Source organism: Typopeltis vanoorti, chromosome 4, assembly GCF_054136105.1.
Source record: "Typopeltis vanoorti isolate ZY-2024b chromosome 4, IOZ_Tvanoo_1.0, whole genome shotgun sequence".
Taxonomy (NCBI): domain Eukaryota; kingdom Metazoa; phylum Arthropoda; class Arachnida; order Uropygi; family Thelyphonidae; genus Typopeltis; species Typopeltis vanoorti.
In genome coordinates, this window is record NC_143552.1 from 83,184,041 (window position 1) to 83,207,033 (window position 22,993).

At 36.8% G+C, this 22,993-nt stretch overlaps 1 protein-coding gene across 4 annotated transcripts in view; it reads left to right on the forward strand.

The window, feature by feature from the left end:
• LOC150107457 (uncharacterized) overlaps positions 1 to 22,993 on the forward strand; it is a 314,828-nt gene that overhangs the window by 255,107 nt on the left and 36,728 nt on the right. For all 4 annotated transcript variants that reach the window (XM_090391886.1, XM_090391888.1, XM_090391889.1 and 1 more), the window contains one exon: positions 9,596 to 9,832. In XM_090391886.1, the coding sequence (XP_090248012.1) occupies positions 9,596 to 9,832 (237 nt within the window). The remainder of the gene's footprint in view (positions 1 to 9,595; positions 9,833 to 22,993) is intronic.

Consider the following 22,993-nt stretch of genomic DNA (forward strand, 5'->3'; position numbering starts at 1 on the left):
AGTGGAGTTGTTCAGTGAACACTTTATTGGAGTATTTCATCCTAGAGGAGTCAGTTTTAATGCTAGAGGGATAGGGCTGGTTCGAGGTTTAGAAGTAAAGGAGGAGAGTGTGTTTCAGATACTGAGTACTCTGGATGTCAGTAAAGCTGTGGGACTGGATGGTATTTCACCACGAGTTTTGAGAGAATGTGCTAGGGAACTGACAGTGCCTTTAACCTGGCTTTTCAATGAAAGTCTGGCTTTGGCAAAGGTGTCCAGGGAATGGAAAGAAGGTAAGATAATGCCATTGCATAAGGGTGGTAACAGACTGGAAGTGCCTAATTATAGGCCAGTCTGTGTGTCATCAGTAGTTGTTAAGATCTTGGAGAAAGTAGTGAGGGACCGTATACAGCATTGGGCAGATGAGGGTAATGTTATCTGTGAGAGTCAACATGGATTTGTGAACGGGTGCTCTTGTTTTAGCAATATGCTAGCCTTTTATAATAAAGTTACAAGAACATTAGATGAGGGAAAGGCATATACAATTTTCTTAGACTTAGCGAAGGCATTTGACAGGGTACCACATGATAAGCTGATATTTAAGTTGCAGCACATGGGTCTGGATGTCAGATTGGTCAACTGGATTCAGGATTGGCTGTCTGATAGGTATCAGAGAGTTGTGTATGGTGGAGCAGTTTCAAGGAGACAGAGGGTTACAAGTGGGGTACCACAGGGCTCAGTACTAGGACCTATATTGTTTAAGCTTTATATCAATGACATTGCCAGTGGATTGCAAGGGGATATTCAGTTGTTTGCAGATGATGCGAAGCTGGGAAGGATTATTAGTAATAGTGCAGATGTGGTAGCCCTGCAAGAGGATTTAAATAAGCTAGATAGATCGGCAAATGAATGGGAGTGTCAGTTTAATACAGCAAAATGTAAGGTCTTGAGGTTTGGGAAACATCGATGGGATGCTGCATTCTCTATGGGCGGAGTTATACTGAAGGAAGTAGGGGAGACAAGAGATCTGGGGTTGATGATTAATAGAAACCTGAAGTTTAGGGGACATATTGCAAATGTGGTAAAGGTAACACAGAGGATTGCTGCAATTATGAGAAGGACACTAACCTGCAGAGATAAGAGGGATATCATTCTGTTGTATAAGTCTATGATCAGATCACACTTGGACTATTGTTCTCAGATTTGGTCCTCAGGATTTGAAGGGGATAAATTAACTGTGGAAAGGATACAAAGATGGTTTCAGGACTGTACAAGGATAGTTATGAGGATCGGCTGAGGGAATGTGGACTGCAGAGTTTGGTGGATAGAAGGAGGAGTGGTGATATGATTGAGACTTTTAAACTGTTGGGAGATGGTTACAGGGTTGACACTGGGTGTTCTTTCACTTGGTTGAACAGCAGGAAGGAGTGATGACAAGAGGCCATCCCTGGAAGTTACGAAAGGAAACTGTGAGCAAGAGGGTAAGGAGTGGTTTCTTTGCATGGAGGGTGGTTGAACTGTGGAATGCATTGCCTGATGGAGTGGTGGGAGCAAGAACGGTCAATGAGTTTAAAGAGTGGTATGATAGACTTTGTGTTTCTTAGGGGAGATCTCCTCTCGATGAGTCTTGACAGACTTTATGTTCTTAGGAAGGACCTCCCACGATGAGTCTTTTGACTCCATGGAGGCCTGAATAATAATAAAAGAAAGGTATCATGGTTTTTTTGCTAGAGAGAGAGCGAGAGAGAGAGAGGGGGATTAGTCAGTAACACTGAGTAGAATTAATTGATGATATATTAGAAAACAGATATGTAATTGCAAAAGTCATTTCAAAAGAAGAATGCTAATAAATAAACTTTCAGATAATATTGCAATGCCACTTTAGACAGAAGAGAGAAAAGTAAAGAGGAAGAAAAGTTGACTGATTTCTTTAGCAAGATAGCAAAAGATCTAGCTACCATTCAGACATATAACTTATTTCACTTATCATGGCATAAAAGGAATGTTCTTTTTCAGCTAGTTGCATGATAATGTTCATCTTGAATCTCTGTTGAGCATTTATGGAAAAACCATGGTTAGACAAAAGATGGAAGTTTAAGGTGGAATAAGAATTGGCTTCACTTATATAAGAATGAGTTTACTAATGGAATAAGAAGCTACTTTTGTTTGTTATTAATTTAAGTTATTAATATTAATAATAAAAAGTTATTATTATAATTGCTCACACACACAATTCAAAGCTTTTTGTGATATTGTAAAAGAGACTCTACATCAAGTCAGTATCAAATTCAAATTTGAGTTAGAGGAGACCTAACATCGAGAGTATATAGTTGTAGATGCTCTTCATGCATAAAAGACGTTGGTGAAGAAAATATAGAGAATGTTCAATAAGCAGTTAATGTTATTTACTATTGTAGTAAGCAACTAGAATGTGTGGTAGATATGTGGTGATTGGTATTACCATAGGTGTTAGTGAATTGGTAATACCAATTATTTTCGTGTCTCTACCAGAAATAGTATATTCTCCTTCATTAGAAAAGTTAGAGATTAATTAAAGAAATTCAAAGTTCAAAGTAATTGATAGTGTTGGAGGGGTGGGGGGGGGATCAATTTGACAGGAAAATAGGAAGCATCTCTGATTTTTGAGCATCACACAATGTTTGCAAATGAAGGGTGCAGGGGAAAAACAACTTCAGTCCACAATTTTGATTTCTGAAAAAAACGTAATTAAATTTTCCTTGTTGTCAAAATGCAAGTAAACATAGCATAACAAAATAAAAAATAATAGATATGGTACATTCATGTATATTAAGCATAATTAATTTAAATAGTACTTAAAAATTAAAAAAACAAATGGCAAATAATGGCCTGAAGGCCAAATTGGACTGAAGTTGTTTTTCCCCTGTATCCTTCAAATATCTTGGAAAATGTAAGCTATCATTATTAGGAATAGGGATAAGTGAAATAAGTAATATTTAAGGAAAACAACATATAGGAGTAATTGTGTATATATATATATGTGTGCGTGTGTGTACTCCAGATGATGACCTTAATATGAAGGTCGAAACGTCAGGAAATTAATTATTCCTAACATGGTTGTAGTCTCCATAAGTTTACTGAAATGAATTTTTTAATCTTTTAATTTTTTATCATCACTAGTTACAAGAGTTCAATATAATTAGTTTTTTACTAATTATATAAAATGTTTTATACTAATTTTGTATTCCCTCTCTAGAGGGAATGCAAAATCAGCCTCCCTACAAACACTATTAAATCTGCTTAATATATCTGTAGTTAATGTTGATATATTTCAGAGGCTAATCTAATCTGTTGTTAGCAAGGCCTCCACATGTGAAGTACCACAGGAGAGGTATTTGTATCCCATACAGAAAAAAGAAAATTAAAGCAACAGTAACTTCCAAAATTACTTTAAATCTATGATCTCACTTATTTTACAATCTATTTATTATTTTTTTGAACTTCACTTATTCTTCTTAACTGAATCATACAAGGTGTGGCTATTAAATAACGAGACTTGTTGCAAAAATATGGTTTATTATTACAATTGTACAACTTAGTTGTTATCCCCTTCAACATACTTCCCTCCTCCATCTATGAGGTGTGTTAAATAACAAAACAAGGTGCACTGTGAATCATGTACTCATGATTCACATAGCAGTGAGATGTGCTTGTACCGTGAATGACCTTGAAGGTTCTAGAAGCAGTTGAGATAAGTATTGTTCGCTGTCACTCGTAGTTAGTCTGTAGGCGGTTATAAAAGAAACACGTGTGAAGTCGCTTTGCCAGAATAATGTCTAACGTTAAACTTGAGCAGCGCATTAATCTCAATTTCCTTGTGAAATTGAAGAAATCGCCTACCTAGGGTTTGAAACTGTTGCAGGAGGTATACGGTGATAATGTAATGTCATTTGCATGAATTTTTGAATGGCCCAAACGCTTTGTTGAAGGCCGAGAAAATGTTGAAGATGACGAATTAATGGGTTGCCCTGTCACGGCAGCAACCAAACAAAACATTGCGAAAATTAATGAAATTGTCTGCAACGATCGCCGATTAAGCATTTGGATGATGGCAGACATGGTGCACATTGATAAGGAGACTGTACAACAAATTTTGCATGAGCAGTTGAACATAACAGTCTGCGGCAAAATAGTTCCCAAAAACTTGTGTCAGGAGCAGAAAGACATCCGGAAACAAATTTGCACTGACATCGCGGAACGGCTGACAACAGAGCCAGACTTGAAGGAGAAGATCACGTATGATGAGATGTGGATTTTCCAGTACAATCCAGAAACAAAGAGACAATCAGTGCACTGGAAAACTCCCATGTCGCTGAGAATGAAAAAAGCAAGAATGAGCAAGTCAAAACTGAAGGAAATGCTGATCGTTTTTATATATATATATATATCAATGGTGTAGTAATGGTTGAATGGGTACCCGAGGGTCAGGTGGTTAACCAACATTATTACCTTGAGATTCTGGCCAAGCTGAGAGAATGAGTGAGTAAGGAAGAAGAGACCTGATCTGTGGAAGAACAACGCTTGGATTCTCCATCAGGACAATGCTCTCACAGTGCACTGTCTGTAAAGCAGTATCTGGCTGATAAGACGATCCCAGTGTTGGACCATCCACTTTACTTGCCGGACGTAGCTCCATGCGACTTTTACCTTTTTCCAAAGTTGAAATCCGCATTGAAGGGCACCCATTTTCAGTTAGTGGATGTGGTAAAGGAGAAAATGGCAGTGCTACTGAAGCAGATAACACCTAATGACTTGCAGCACTGCTTCCAACAATAGAAAATTCGTATTCAGTGGTGTACAGATAGAGGAAGGGAGTATGCTGAAGGGGGATAACAATTAAGTTGTACAATTATAATAATAAACTACATTTTTGCAACCAGTCTCGTTATTTAATAGCCACACCTCATAAATTTCAAACAGTAAGCAAAATGACAACGATTTGATTAACCGTTATTCTACTGTCCTGACCTCTAGTGAAATAAAAAAACTACATCAATACTATATTCTATTTATTATTACTTAAATTAAGGGGATATTAAATCCCACATAGTTTTAAAACCGAATAAGAAACTCAAAGATTGGAATCAGAGAGTTTCTTGCTGAATATAGTAAACTATAAAGTATCGGCGACACTAGCGTTAGCCAATGCAAGTGATCCTAGTACGTAGTACAATACCGGGCAACTCGTTGCAAAGGTGGGGAAGTTCAGATCGCTATTCTTAGGTATTTTCCATAATGTAAAAACACATTTCCTAGGAAATGTATGCTGCTATTACATTATGGAGGGAGGTCACTACCCAGACCGGTTTCAGCCTTTTTTGAGGCTTCATCAGTGAGTAGCTAGACCTAATACCAAAGTGTATAGCGAAAAGAACTTATGTACTCTGCGAACGAGTTTTCCAAACAGGTGCAACCATTAAGTTACTTAAGTATAAAGAGCTAATAAGCTTCATTTCGGCAATGAAAACATTATTTAAATTAAGGGGATATTAAATCCCACATAGTTTTTAAACCAAATAAGAAACTCAAAGATTGGAATCAGAGAGTTTCTTGCCGAATATAGTAAACTATAAAGTATCGGCGACACTAGCGTTAGCCAATGCAAGTGATCCTAGTACGTAGTACAATACCGGGCAACTCGTTGCAAAGGTGGGGGAAGTTCAGATCGCTATTCTTAGGTATTTTCCATAATGTAAAAACACATTTCCTAGGAAATGTATGCTGTTATTACATTATGGAGGGAGGTCACTACCCAGACCGGTTTCAGCCTTTTTTGAGGCTTCATCAGTGAGTAGCTATTTATTATTATTATTACACCCTCCATGGATTCAACAACCTCATCTTGGGAGGTTCATTCAACTGACAACATATTTAACATATAGAATCTTAAAATCCTTAACATTCCTTGCATTAACAACACATTCTGGTAATGTGTTCCATTCACTGATAGTTCTCCATGTAAAAAATCTACTCCTCACACACCACCACACTTTTATATAACTTCCAGGAATGACCTCTGGTTCTTCCCCACTCACCTTCTACTCTTTTTATAATCCCCTCTGGATTAATCTGATAAAATCCTCTCACTAACTTAAATGTCTCGATCATATCACCTCTCTTCATCCTATCCACCAAACTCTGCAATCCACATTTCTTCAACCTCTCTTCATAGCCAGCATTCCAAAGTCCTGGCTCCTTCATAGCCAGCGTTCCTTAGTCACTTGCCTCTGGACCCTCTAAAATGTCTCTACATCACATTGAAAACCAGGTGACCAAATCTGAGCACAATAATCCAAGTGTGGTCTGACCAGTGCCTTATACACAACCACTTCCTTATCCTTATATATTAGAGTACTTCTTATCATAGCAGCATTATGATGTGCAGCCTTTGCAACACTAGCAATATGCCCTCTAAACTTCAATCTACTGTCAACTATCACTCCCAAATCTCTTATCTCATTCACTTCCTGCAGTACAGCACCATCGATATAGTACACAGCCATATATTTCTGCTCCAAAATGCAACATCTTGCACTTATTGATATTAAACTACAACCCCACTCTTTTGTCCAATAAAAAGTCTATTAAAATCTTCCTGAAGGGAATTAAATCAACAGTGCTACTTATAATTCTTCCCAACTTTGCATCATCAGCAAATAACTGAAGATCTTTTGTCAGTCCACATGATATATCGTTTACAAACAAGTTAAACAGCAGGGGCAAAAATCAGAACCCTGGGGCATGCCACTAGTTCACCTCCTTTTTTGAAACACTGCTCCATCATATACAACCTGCTGGTATCATTCAGAGAGCCAATCTCTGATCCATCTAACCAATATATTATCTATTCCCATTCTCTGCAGTTTGTACACCAACTTATCATGTGATAATCTATCAAATGTTTTTGCAAAGTCTAAGAATATCACTGTATGTGATTCTCCCTTATCTAATGCACTTGTAACCTTGTTAACTTGTTACCAACTATAGTTGGTAACAGAAGTTACCAACTATAGTTGGTAACTTCTGTCTTAAAACCATGCTTGTGGAGAGGTACTATTTTGTCTTCTTTCCTCTCCTCAGGAATCCTACTCACTGCAAGACTTTCATTAAATAACCAGGTCAAGGGCATAGCCAACTGTGGTGTATATTCCTTAAGAATACCTGGTTATATGTCATCCATTCCCACAGCCTTATTCACATCTAACCCAACCAACATCTGATACACTTCTGTTTCTTTCACTTCCAATTCTCCTTTTATAACATCAGAGAACAAATTCATATAGATAGTTTTAATACAGCAAAAGTGGTGGCCTAATCCATAATTTAACAAGAGTGTTATGTTAGAGTTAGGATACTGGAGTGCTTACAGTCCTAATTATAATTAACTCTTCGACCAAAATGTTAAGTGGGTAGTGAATATGTGCCATCCATATTCTTGTGATTTTTAGACTACCATTATTGTTAGGATTAGGGTAGTTGATAAGAATTTTACAAGCCTCCTTAAATTTACACTTATACCATGTTTTGGTGTGATGTAAAGAACAGGTGCCTTTCCAGTCAATTCTATGTAGAATATTCAGAGCATGATCAGAAAGGCTAGATTTACCATAGTTATTAAATTCAATATGCCATTTAATGTTCCTTTTTTTCTGATGTGAGTCCTGTTTCACCTATATAGGCAAATTACAGGTGCAATGAATACAGTATACTCGAGGGTAGGCCAGCAGAGGAAGTAGATCCTTGGATGAGTTGAATAAGTTTTTTTTTTCACTAGAGGTCAGGCAGTAGATTAACAATTGATCAAATCATTGTTACTTTGGCTTACTGATTGAAATGTAAAATAGTTTGTCTTTGTATATATATGTGTATGCTCCAGATGATGACCTTAATATGAAAGTCGAAACATTGGGAAATTAAAGTAGTTAATCCTAACATGATTGTAGTCTTCATAAGTTTACTGAAATGAATGCTGATCACTATGTAACATTAAAGGAAAGACTGTTAAAAAAATATTTTCCTGATAGGTACCATCAAGAACTATATATATATAGGGTACTTCGATAAGATTACGCAATGTATATTTTACTTCCTATGAATAGTTTCTTCCAGATTAATCTTTTATTTGTCAAGATCTCCGATATTGTCAGGTCTTACATTTCTTCTTCTAAAATTCTGCTAATATCAGTTTGCTGTATTTTGGTCTTCCTTGTGGATCTTTTTTTTCTCCCCCTTCATTCTATATGGAGTGATATTTGTTTTGCTAACCTGATGCTGTTATTGTTTCCATTTCTTCACTTCCATAATTTTCCTCACAACTCTCATATCTGTGGTGTCTATTCTTTGATCATATCTTATTTCTAACCTAACTTTTAGATCTGAGTTCAAATTGGCTTGAACACTATCTTGTATACTTCTAGTTTGGTGTTTTGGCAAATTTCTATCTTATTCCATATAAATTTATTCAGCTGGCTTCCCATATAAGAGATGAGGAATAAATGAAGCCTTCCAGCTTTGCATATTCTATTATCTGTTTGTATATTTAATTTGTAATCATCACAAAAAATTGACTAAATAGCTGAAATGTTTTATCTGTTCTGCAGGTTTGCAAATGCAATTAGTATTTTCCATGTTCCTGCCTATTTTCATAGTTTTTATCATTTTTTATTTCTGATTTTCACACTAAATTAGTTACGGTAGCCATTCAGTTTAAAATAAAAATTAGTCCTGAATATTAAAAGAAAGGATAATAAATAACATTTTATAGCTAAATGACAAACTTGTTTACTGTAGTGTTTGAATATAATTTCTTGGAAAGTTTAATTTAATTTGCAACCAAGTGAAAAAACTTTCTATGTCTTATCTCTAATACAGAGAATTTTAATAATAAGGATTTTATTACTTGTATGTGAGAAATATATGATGCCTGCATAAATTCAACCTTGGTATCTCTTCTGGGTCTGGGTAGTGATCCTCCCCATAATCCATAGCATTATACACACCAGAAAGGTTGTGTTTTTTATGGGATACTAAATACATTAGGGGATGCTAAGGCAATTGATGTGAGGTCATCAGTCTATGTACAAGTAGCCTAGTCATGAAAATACTTCATGTACAAACTTTGTTTGCTTACACTTGGACAGAGGATAAAACAAGAATAGAGTTTCTTTGCTATTTTTCTCTGTATTATCTAATGCCACATGCTGATTACCAAGATTTTTAATATGAATTCTTTTCTGGGACTGTCACTAACTTTTTGATTCTGATGATTTCTGTTTTTGCAGGCAGCTTCATCACATATTTCCCTGGCTTAATTAATCATGGTTTTCTTCAGATTTTTATAGGTGATCTCTAAGGTTTGATACTTGTTTTCAAACTCTCACTTTTTTTCCCTAATATTTGTGCTTTGAAAATTATGGTACAAAATTCTATATTCCTTCTCTCTCCTCTTCCTCTTGGGAAATTCTGGTGTAATCATTGGTACAAATTATTTATTTTATTTTTTAAAAGAAGAAACTAAATTCATGTTCTTTTTCAGATTTTGCATACTCAGCATTGTATTTCTTTTTATCTTTTTCAGAAGATTACACCCCTATGAGTCCTTTAGGGTCAGAAAATATAGCTATTCCTAGTTCCACTTCATGTACTTCCAGGCAAGGTACATCATCAGATCATTCAGTAATTGGACCATTTGGATATGAAAGATATGTTCCTATGGCACCTGCTAAAGACATACAGTCTCCTTCAGCAGGTAGTCACTATGATGGTTACTTAAATATGACACCATTGTCCTCTTCTTTACCAAAGACGACATACAGTAAGTGAAAAATAATTTTTTTTTTTCATTCTCTAAGGATTATTGGAGAAATAATTATACCATAACTAATTACAGATGTGTTGATCTGTACAAAAGATGTTTTTTTTAACTAAATTAAATGTGATTATGAAAATGACTGGGGGAGGGAGCTCTAACCTCTCAGCCTTTGTAGCTTTGTAGTTTAGCCCTTGTTCACTCAGGTAATAATTCAGCCTTCTTAGCTTAGATTTCTTTTTGAGAGAGATAGGTACCACAATCACCCCACTCATTTGCATTCATCTTTATTAGTTACTTCCAGATGAATGCAAATGAATAGGAATGTTTCACAGTACTATTAATTGAATCTTTAACCATTATTTAAAAATTTACATGGTATATTCATGAGTAATGTACAGTCGAGTCTCTTTTTATGCGGTAGATACATTCCACAGAAAACCACATATAAAAAATTGCACAAAAAAGACCTAACTTACGTTGAAAAATTAGGGATACGTTCCATAATTTTCTAAAACCGAAGCAATGAATTAAAATAAACCTAAAATCACATAAAAAAGTTTATAAAAATTCAGGAAAATAAGAATGCCTAAGTTTGTTTTAAAGCTTTATTCATTTAATTTTATTGAAAAGTAACAATTTTGTTTACATTTTTTCATTCAGAATTATCGTGGCTATTAGAAAATATTCGGCAATGTTTGCGAACTGGTGCGAAATCACTTTCATCACCAGAAGAGAGAGTCACCCTCATTCTGTGCTCTTTTTTTTTTTTTTTCTTCTTCTGACAACCTAATCAGTGATTAAACTTTGCGATGATGATTTTACTAATTTTTTATACAGCTCGCGATATCCAGACATAGTTCTTCAGCTCACGTTGGAATTTAAAGGCTCGTTCAGAATTTGTATCATTAACAAGAAATTGATTTTCCAATTTATTGAACAGTTCAATACCTTCTCGAATTATATTTGCAGTGAGGGGACAGGTTTTTCTTCTGCTTCACTATCGTTTTCTGGATCTTCCACAATATCTAAAGTTAATCAATATCCAATAATATCTTCATCACTTAAGGCATTATCCACAAGTGATTCGTCTACATCATTCTGGCTAAATGTATCAAAACCTTCTCCACCAATTTCATGTGCCAAAGTAATGATTTCAGCTGATAATATAGATGTTTGAATGGTTGCACTGTTTGCAACACATCCAGGCCAAGCTGCTTTCCAGCAGGCATTTAAAGTTTGTGATCTTATTTCAGCACTAGCAGATGCAACATGATTTAAGCAATCCAAAATAGAAAATTTTTTTCCAAATGTCAGTTACTGTTAATAATTAATTTTCTAGTTTATCATCAATATAAATTGAAAAGTGTGCTTAACGTAATTTTTTTAAAAGTAACAATTATGCCTTAATCTAACGGCTGAATAATGCATGTTGTATTGGGTGGAAAAACACTAGCTGCACGTTTGAATGTTCTAAATGTGGATGACTTGGTGCATTGTCAACAATTAATAAAACTTTAAAATCAAGAGCTTTTTTCATGTGTTTCCACTTCTGGTACAAACAAATATTGAACCATTCAGTAAATACAGCAGTTGGTACCCAAGCCTTTGTATTAGCCATTCAATGTATGGCAGCTGTTTTATATCTTTGCCTTTCAGAGCAGTGGTCTTGGAGATCGATTTGCTAGGAGGGGTTTCAACATTCGATCCCCTGATGCATTGCTACAAAGTAACAACATTACTCGATCTTTGCTTGCTTTAAACCTACTTGCTTTTTTCTCAGACTTTGCGATTTAAGTTTGACTTGGCATTTTCTTTCAAAACAATCCAGTTTCGTCCGTTAAACACTTGATCAGGACAATATCCACCATTCTCACTTATTTTGGCTAACTTCTCTTGAAACTTTTTGGCTGCTTCTTCATCTGCTGCTGCAACCACGCCTATAATCTTCACGTTGTGAAGTGCATTCCTTTTTAAAAACCAGGTTAGCCATCCTTTGCTAGCTGAAAAATTCTTTATCAGCCTGGGAAGCGGAAATAGATGGCTCCAATTGCTTCATCTGTTCATAAAACCGAAGAGCTTTTTGTTTAATTAAATAACCACTTACAAGAATTCTTCTTTGAGTTAATTCTTCAATCCAAATTACGAGCGCTCGTTCCGTTTTTTGTAATAAAGCATCTCTTGAGTACGATGATAATTTGGCACTTAGTTTTGTGCCAGAAATGACAGATTTTCTTATTGTGACTTCATTCTTTTTAATTGATCTTGTAGTAGATTCGCCTAAATTAAAATGTTTACCAATCAGCGTAGATCCCTCTCCTTTTGCTAAGCAATCTAAAATTGCAATTTTCATTTCCAAAGAAATTGTTTTTCTTTGGTGCTTTTTTTTCCTCTATTGGGCCAAATTAAATCTTTAAAATAAATATTAGCAAAATTTAGACTTTTATTATTATTATTATTATTCAGGCCTCCATGGAGTCAAAAGACTCATCGTGGGAGGTCCTTCCTAAGAACATAAAGTCTGTCAAGACTCATCGAGGGGGAGGTCTCCCCCTAAGAAACACAAAGTCTATCATACCACTCTTTAAACTCATTGACCGTTCTCACTCCCACCACTCCATCAGGCAATGCATTCCACAGTTCAACCATGCAAAGAAACCACTCCTTACCCTCTTGCTCGCAGTTTCCTTTCGTAACTTCCAGGGATGGCCTCTTGTCATCACTCATTTCCGCTGTTCAACCAAGCGAAAGAACTCCCCAGTGTCAACCCTGTAACCACCTCTCAACAGTTTAAAAGTCTGAATCATATCACCTCTCCTTCTTCTATCCACCAAACTCTGCAGTCCACATTCCCTCAGCCGATCCTCATAACTATCCTTGTACAGTCCTGAAACCATCTTTGTCATCCGTCTTTGTATCCTTTCCACAGTTAATTTATCCCCTTCAAATCCTGGGGACCAAATCTGAGAACAATAGTCCAAGTGTGGTCTGATCAGAGACTTATACAACGGAATGATTACCCTCTTATCTCTGCAAGTCAGTGTCCTTCTCATAATTGCAGCAATCTTACCTTTACCACTTAAGTGTTACCTTTACCACATTTGCAATATGCCCCCTAAACTTCAGGTTTCTATCAATCATCAACCCCAGATCTCGTGTCTCCCCTGATTCCTCCAGTATAACTCCTCCCATAGAGTATACAGCATCGTATTGATGTTTCCCAAACCTCAAGACCTTACATTTTGCTGTATTAAACTGACACTCCCATTCATTTGCCGATCTATCTAGCTTATTTAAATCCTCTTGCAGGGCTACCACATCTGCACTATTACTAATAATCCTTCCCAGCTTCGCATCATCTGCAAACAACTGAATATCCCCTTGCAATCCACTGGCAATGTCATTGATATAAAGGTTAAACAATATAGGTCCTAGTACTGAGCCGTGTGGTACCCCACTTGTAACCCTCTGCCTCCTTGAAACTGCTCCACCATACACAACTCTCTGATACCTATCAGACAGCCAATCCTGAATCCAGTTGACCAATCTGACATCCAGACCCATGTGCTGCAACTTAAATATCAGCTTATCATGTGGTACCCTGTCAAATGCCTTCGCTAAGTCTAAGAAAATTGTATATGCCTTTCCCTCATCTAATGTTCTTGTAACTTTATTATAAAAGGCTAGCATATTGCTAAAACAAGAGCACCCGTTCACAAATCCATGTTGACTCTCACAGATAACATTACCCTCATCTGCCCAATACTGTATACGGTCCCTCACTACTTTCTCCAAGATCTTAACAACTACTGATGATACACAGACTGGCCTATAATTAGACACTTCCAGTCTGTTACCACCCTTATGCAATGGCACTATCTTACCTTCCTTCCATTCCCTGGACACCTTTGCCGAAGCCAGACTTTCATTGAAAAGCCAGATTAAAGACACTGTCAGTTCCCTAGCACATTCTCTCAAAACTCATGGTGAAATACCATCCAGTCCCACAGCTTTACTGACATCCAGAGTACTCAGTATCTGAAACACACTCTCCTCCTTTACTTCTAAACCTCGAACCAGCCCTATCCCTCTAGCATTAAAACTGACTCCTCTAGGATGAAATACTCCAATAAAGTGTTCATTGAACAATTCCACTACGTCCTCCGCATCAGTCACTCTATTCCCATTTTTATCCCACAATATCATTCTTCCACAGTCATTTCTCCTCCTACTGGTCACATAGCTAAAAAATTCCCTAGGATTTTCTTTGGATCTTAGGGCCAATCTCCTCTCATATTTCAGTTTCGCTTTCCTTACCACACTAATCACTCTTCTGGCCTGTATCTTATATTCTTCATGCATCTTCTCTTCACCTGTCTCCTTATATCTCTTCCATAGCCTCTTTTTTGCATGCAATTCATGTTTAATATTGTTTGTCATCCACCTTACTCCAAATTGTGTCCTCTTCTTCACTCGTGGTGTATAACTTACCATTGCTGCTAACAAATATTCTTTCACAATTTCTCACGCACTAATGATATCCCGGCCTTCCAATTCCTCCCTCCACGAAACTTCCCGAAGTTGACGTCTAAGACTATTATAATCACCTGCATTATAATTCCACATAAGTTCCTGTCTCTTTGATACTCCTGCATGTCTATTCATTTTCCAAGTCAAAACCATATGGTCACTCTCTCCAACTGGTGGGAGAAATGTCAACCCAGTTATTATCAACTCTTCTGATGCTATAACCAAATCCAAAACTCTTGAACCTCTTGTTCCTTCTGTTACATGTTGCCTAAGACATTTGTCCCTCAAGAATTCTAGAAATTCCATTCCCCTATTGCTACATGCATCTTCCTCTCTCCAATTTATACTACTGTAGTTAAAATCTCCCATAACAATCATTCTTCTTGCACTTGCCAAACTTAGCTGTCTAAACACCTCCTGGTCCCCAACCTTTGCTGGTCTGTAGCAACACCCCCACTAAATATCCTGTCTTGCCTACCTCTACCTCACACCATACGCTCTCAGAATCATTTGTCTCACTTCCTTCCAAAGCCTCCACTCTTAGAGGACATAGGTCATCACTTATCATAAGCAGTACTCCACCACCACGCTTTCCCCTCCTATCCTGGCGAAAAATGCTATACCCAGCGACTTCTATTCCTGTTGTTATATCCCCTTCGGTCAACCACTTCTCAGTGATCGCAATAATTTTTGGCCAGGCTGATGCTATCTGCGCCACCAATTCCTCTCCCTTATTCTGGATACTCCTGGCATTAGTATAAAGCTGATAAATGCCATTATTTCTATACCCACTTATGATAATGAAAAGATAAACGCTTACTCACATGCAAAATTAAACTTCATGGATACTCCTGCTAATACGTTACTCCAGACTGTGCTGCAACACGCTGTTCATTATGCACAACGGTACATAAGTTTTGAAGTTATGCACCACATAACTTCAAAACCACATAAAAAAGATATGCATAAAAAGAGACCCGAGTGTACATTGTCTACACTTACACACACACTTGTATTCAAACACTGTGTAGATTATGATCTAAAGCAATTTCACCATTTCAAAGCATACAAAATACAAACTACTCCATCATTAGAGTTATAATGATGGAGTTGTTTATGGTTATTTTCTAAAACTATTAATTAGGTTTTAGAACAAGGGCTCTTAATTATTATAGCATAAATTAATCTTAATTTTTTTATATTGCTTAATGTTGGTATTTGCTTAAGTTAAGGGATATTACATCCCATATATAGTTTCTTAGCCGAATAAGAAACCCAAAGTGTTTCATGCCGAATATAGTAAAAACTATATAAAGTTCGGCGATTCCAAGCATAAGCAAATACCTGGATACTTGCATTTATTCACAGTTTGCACTGTAACGTTATTATTCCTAAAACTGAATGAAAGAACAAAATGAAATTTTATTGAGTGAATATACTGAATGGTCAGTATATTTAATGCTACTATGAAATTAGTGATTTTTATCTGTTATATTGTGTTATTTTTTTAGATTAATTAGTCTTTAATAATACTATTGCTGCTGATTTTCATGTAGGTATAGTATTTGATATATTTCCTGATATCTTGTTGGAATACTGTAATGTTAAAGTAGTAGTAGTAGTACCATGGTACTGAAAACCTTGCAAAAAGAGTGGCAACAAAGAGGAATTGTAGTGAAATTGTTAAAAAGGTGGCTTGTCCCAATGAATGAAATCACGCCATTTCAGAAACTGACAAGGATATCAAATATAGATTAACTTTGAAAATATATAAATTAAAGAAAATTATTAGATGGACAGTGATGAATTGGAAAAAGTTGAAAAGCAAGTAAAGAGGCATTAGAAGGACATAAAGGGTATGCAAGAAAAGCATGGAATCAGGTAAGAAATTGTGTGACAATAATCAGGTAAGTAAAATCGATTGTAAAAAGAAGGAAATTATATAGTATGGAGGTCCATTTATAAAAAAATGCGATCAAGACCATGTTACAAAAATTTAATGAATGTAAATTGAAAGCAGAAAAGAAAAGTAAAAAAGATGGTAGTTCTGGTAGGAATAAAGAAATTGTCTGGTAATAAATGCAGTATTACTATTACTATTACTATTATTACGGGCAACTCCAGGGAGTCATTAGACTCATCGAGGGAGGCCCCAAATCATATTCATCACAACTATTTGACATTCATACAGTATCTATCATACCTCGCCTTAAACTCATTCACTGTCACAGCATCCACCACAGACTCAGGGAGCGCATTCCACTCATTCACTACTCTAAAAGTAAAGAACCCAGCTCTAACACCTTTACTAACCACACTTTTGCCCAGTTTCCATGGATGTCCCCTAGTCCTCCCACACCCAGCCCTGTTCTCAAAAATATCTTCTGAATTAATTTTATAGAAACCCTTCAGTAATTTGAATGTCTCAATCATATCTCCCCTCCTCCGCCTATCAACCAATTTTTGCAACCCACAAATCCTCAACCTGTTCTCATACGGTTCATTCCACAGACCTGCTATCATCTTGGTCACTCGCCTCTGGATCCTCTCCACCTCCTCCCCATCAAGAAGAAACCTAGGTGACCAAATCTGAGCACAGTAGTCTAGATGGGGTCTTATCAAGGCTTGATACAGAGGAACAATAACCTGCTTGTCTCTGCTTGTCAACGTATTCTTCAGCAACCAAGTGATTTGATGAGCTGATTTGGCCACTTTTGCAATGTGTCCCCTAAATTTCAATTCCTTATCTACCAACACTCCTAAATCTCGTGCCTCATCAATTTCCTGGAGCACGGTTCCACCAATGCAGTAAACTGCCTCCAATCTTTTCACCCCAAAATGCATAACCTTACATTTTGCCACATTAAACTGACATCCATTCTCCTTAGCCCAGACCTCCAATCTATCCAAATCATCCTGCAAAATTTTGACGTCATCTGCATTCACTATTGCCCTACCCAACTTCGCATCATCCGCAAACAAATGTACTGTTCCTCTCAGATCCTTTCCTATATCATTTATGAACAAATTAAACAGCAGTGGTCCAAGAACAGATCCTTGTGGCACACCACTAGTCACAGGCCGTCTTGTGGACTCTACTCCTGAGTAAACCACTCTCTGATATCTCTCCGTCAACCACCCTCCTATCCATCTCACCAACCCTATGTCCATCCCCATATGCCCCAATTTCAATTTACTGATTAGAATTCCATGTGGTATCCTGTCAAAGGCCTTGGCAAGGTCCAGTAGAATCACCGTAAACCCATTACCCTTATCCAGTTCAGCCGTCACTGTGTTATAATACGTGAGCAAGTTACTGAGACATGACCTACCCTTCACAAAACCATGCTGTCCCCGATACAGTATCCCATTTTCTTCTATCCAATCTTGTATTTTCCTCTTGACTATTTTCTCTAAGACCTTGATAATGATTCCTGTTATGCTGATTGGCCGGTAATTTTCAACAGCAGCCTTGGAACCACCTTTGTGCAGCGGAACTATTTTCCCCTCTTTCCACCCCTTTGGGACTGACCCAGTCCTGAGGCTCAAATTAAACAAAATGGTCAAGGGCACTGACAATTCTTTGGCTGCTTCACGTACGACACGAGCTGGTATACCATCCAATCCCACAGATGTATTGACATTGAGGTTCTGTAATAGACTAGTTACCACTACTTCATTCATCACAATTCCAGTATAAGCTGTTGGTTCTTCCATTCCTGCAAGGTCACCACCTGGATGATATACTCTTGCAAAGTGCTCGCTCAGTAATTCCACAATATCGACTGATTCAGTTACCTACCTACTCTCAGCATTTTTTAAGATCATTCTACCATGAGCATTTTTCCTTTTACTTGCAACATATTGAAAAAACTGTTTGGGATTCTCTTTAGCCTGCGTGGCCAATTTCCTTTCGTAATCTGCTTTTGCTTTTCTTACCACCCTTGTTACTATCCTGGCCTGAGCTTTATACTGTTCCATTTATACACAAGTATAAATATGCCAGTGTTTCTCATCATCCATGCATCAGGTAAAAAAGCAAAAGTATGGGAGAGGATAGGAAAGAACTATTGGAAGAAGTGTGAGAGTGAGGTGAAAGTAGTTAATATATTACATAGATATGATAACTTGAAATTAAGGAGGAGGCCATAACGGCAAAGGTTCCAGTGTAGAAAGAATTGTTGCAAGCTTAGTTTTTGTATGTATGAAGTCAATTTGAAGAAAGAAGCGATTTACAGTAAGACCCCATTTATATCCCAATTAACGCTGATTCGCTATAACATGGTTTTTTTCTGAAACCCTAAAAAAGCACTAAATATTCCATGATTTGATATAACATGATTCTACTCAAAGCCAAAAAAAGCACTAAATTTATGCTGATTCAATTTATCGCTGTATTTCTCTTGATTCATATGTAATACAATTATCCCCAAACCTGAACCAATCAACGAAAAGTTAAAACAAAATTGATACGAAAAAGCATTTCGCTCAACATTAAAATGCAGGTGCTGAGGTGATTAGAAAAAGATGAATGTTAAGTTGACATTGGAGATGCTTTAAATTTGTCTACTTCTACTATACAAACGATTTTAAAAAACAAGGACAAAATTAAGTGTTCAATAACCACAACATCTTCTGCAACAAAGGTAACCCATTTCAGAAGGCAATTTAGAGGAAATGGAGAAATGTCTTTCCATTTGGATTGATGACAAAACTGAACGTAACATGCATTGAGTCAGGCAATAATCATAGAAAAGGGCAGAAGTATTTTTAATCATATCCAAAAACAAAGAGTGGATACGAGCAAAAATTTTGCAGCTAGCAGAGGTTGGTTCAATAGATTTAAAAAAGAAGCAACCTCTGCAACATTTGAATCACCAGAGAAGCAGCGAGTGCAGATACTAAAGCTGCTTCAGCCTTCCATCAGCTTGAAGAGCCATAATTGAAAGAGGAAATTATCCTCCCAAATTAGTTTTTAATGTTGATGAAACGGGACTATTCTGAAAGAGAATGCCAAAGCATACATTTATATCCCGCGAACAAAAGCGAGCACCAGGATTCAAAGCTGCAAAAGACCGTTTAACCCTTCTTCTGGGCGATAACACCAGTGGTGATTTCAAATTAAAACTGTTGCTTGTGTATCATTCCAAAACACAAAGAGCAATGAAAGGAAAGTTAGTATAAAAATAACTTAAAATTAAAGTAAAACTTGCTTATTCTTGGTCGCTCATGTTCCTTCATCCCTATTTGCTATGTGTTAAAACATAGCAAAGTGCTAAACGAAACAGCGTTTAACGCTGTTTCGTTTAGCACTTTGTCTTCTAGGAACACATCTTGAGCATTAATCAAGGTATTACTGTATTTAAGAGGGATGGCAAATACTTAAATGTGTTTGGAATGAGGAGTCTCGAGAAATTATTAATTTGTATGAAACTTAATACAGGAGTGTCAGGGAAACTAGATAATGATGGGAAGAATGGTGAGAACGTGCATATAAGAATGACTAAGTTATACAACTATATTAATATGAATATGCTTAATAATGGAGATTATGATGAAAAGATTATTGTGTGTTCATCCGGTTTCGGCTTATTAAGTATATGTAAAGATGTCCTTATAAGGGAAGCATTAGATATGAATCTGAAATTGTCCAACTGGGTCATGCAGACTATAGAAGAGAATATACAAAAAAAGTATGGAGGTAACTTACTGTGTCTTGTATGCAAATTCAGGTATATAAGAAACAAAGAAGTTAATATAAGGTATATAAGAAACAAAGTTGTTGCCTTAGCCGCAAATATGTTGTGGCTTTAGATTATTGGCATTAGTGAGATCTGGCTCTCACCAATGCCAAAGGTTCCAGTGTAGAAAGATGTATTTAACTGGTTTTGAGCATAAAGGATACGGTATTTTTAGGAAGGATACACAAAATAGGAAAGGAAGGATTGATGCTAATGATATTGGATGATCCAAGTCCAGTTGGGTTAGATATCTATGAGTGCAATATTAGTAACAGTTTTTCATGTATTAGTGAATTTGAAGCTATATGGTGTCTAACAATACCAAATACATGGTGGGTGTTGCTACAGATCAGCAATCAGCACTAAATAAATCTAATGACTATTAAATAATTAATCATTATGGTGACTAATTATCCAAACACTGATTGAGTAGCAGTAAAATCTCATGAAAAGAGTGAAGCTAAATTTATTGAGCTGTTGCATGACAACTTCCTTAAACTGCATATGACAGAAGGGACTTGAGGTCAAAGACTATTAGACCTGATTACAGAGTCTGGAGTGGGGGGGTAAACAACATGACTATTCTGCCTCTAGTTGGTGACAGTAATTGTGCTCTGCTGATCTGAAGAGTGGCTGAAATTATGGAAATTCTATTTAGAAAAGGTTACATGCTGAACTACCAAGCAGGAAAGTACGACTAATTGACAAGAATCTTTGGTTCGATCCCATAGTATCACTTGCTAGATGGGAAGGATATCAGCAATGTGTGAAAAGTATTTAAAAAATACTTAAATGATACAACATCGGAATGCATCCCTAGAGAAGGGAGTGAAATAGATGCGCAGTCATAATAAGCAAGAGAAGAAAAGGATTATTATTATGATTCAGGCCTCAATGGAGGCTGAGTCAAATGACTCATCATGGAAGGCCCATCCTAGAAAATACAGTCTGTCATACCACTACTTGAACTCATTGACTATTCATACTCTCACAACACTATCAGGCAATGCATTCCACAGTTCAACCACCCTCCATGCAAAGAAAAAACCACTCCTCACATGCAGAAGGTATACTGTGTGCATAAGAATGATGTCAGTTATGAATATTATAAAAAAACAGGACAGAAAAGTTGCAACTATTTTATGAAAGCTAAATGTATGAAGAAACTGACTTGGCAAGCTAAGGACATCTCAGGAGAATTCTTTCATTATGTTGCAAGTAAAAGAAAAAAATGAATGTCAAAAAATAACTAGTCAGTGCTGTGGCAGATGTGGAAGAGATTGTTCAGCTAATGAGTGCCCATTTTACTAAACACTATACTTGCTCAATCTGGTGTATACAACTTGGAGCTTAGTGCTACTTCTGTGTTATCTGAAGAAACTTGGGTGTATAAAGAGGAGATACTAGAGGTGTTGCATAAACTGAATAAGAATTTGGCAATAGGGTATGAAAGAATATCAACACAGATGATAAAAGAATGTTCAGCTGCATTGGCTCTCTTTGATCTGATGTATAATTTAAATCTCAGAACAGGGAAGATTCCAAAGGAATGGAAAGAATATATAATAATTCTATTGCACAAGGATGGTGCAAAGACTGGTGTGTCTAGCTATTGACCTATTGGTATCTCTGGAGTTGGTGGTGAAGATTTTGAAAGAGTTGGTAAGAGCTCACATACAGAAATGGGCTGACAGAGAATCTACTTTGAAACGAATGGCCATGGGTTTACTAAAGGAAGATCATGTTTGAGTAACTTGCTCACATTTTATTATAATGTAACTGTTGAATTAGACATAATTACACAAGGAGAATGGATATACCATGATACTTTTGGACTTTCCTAAAGCTTTTGACAAGAATCTGTATGGAAGGCTGTTGCATAAGTTGGAAGTTATGTGATTGGATTGTAAATTACTAGTTTTATTATTATTATTATTATTATTTCGGGCGACTCCAGGAGTTCTTAGACTCATCGAGGAAGGCCCTAAACATCATGTCCACACAACTATGCGATTACATTCTCACAGTATCTATCATACCTTGTCTTGAACTCGTTCACCGTCATAGCACCCACAACAGACTCTGGCAGCTTATTCCACTCATTTACCACTCTAAAAGTAAAGAGCCCAGCTCTAATAGTCCTGCTAACCACACTCTTGCCCAGCTTCCATAGGTGTCTCCTAGTTCTCCCACCACCAGTCCTGATCTCAAAAATATCCTCTGAATTAATCCTATAGAATCCCTTTAGCAATTTGAATGTCTCAATCATATCTCCCCTCCTCCGCCTATCAACTAGTTTCTGCAACCCACAAATCTTCAACCTGTTCTCATATGGTTCATTCCATAGACCTGTTATCATCTTAGTCACTCGCCTCTGGATCCTCTCCACCTCCTCCCCATCAAGAAGGAACCGAGGTGACCAAATCTGGGCACAGTAGTCGAGATGAGGTCTTATCAAGGCTCAGTACAGAGGTACAATAACTTGCTTGTCTCTGCTCGTCAAGGTATTTTTCAACAACCAAGTGAGTTGATGAGCTGATTTAGCTACTTTTGCAGTGTGCCCCCTAAACTTCATCTCCCTATCCACCAACACTCCCAAGTCCCTGGCCTCATCAATCTCTTGGAGTACAGTTCCACCAATGTGGTATACTGCTGCTAATCTTTTCACCCCAAAATGCATAACCTTACATTTTGTCATATTAAATTGACATCCATTCTCCTTAGCCCAGAACTCCACTTTTAATAAGAAGATGGTTGATTCAATATCAAAAGGTGGTATATGAGGAATGTGAGGATGCAAGATTTATTGTGAATTTTTGTGTACTGCAGAAATCAGTCCTTGCTCCATTGTTATTCAATCTTTATATTAATGACATTGGTAAGGATTTAATGGAGA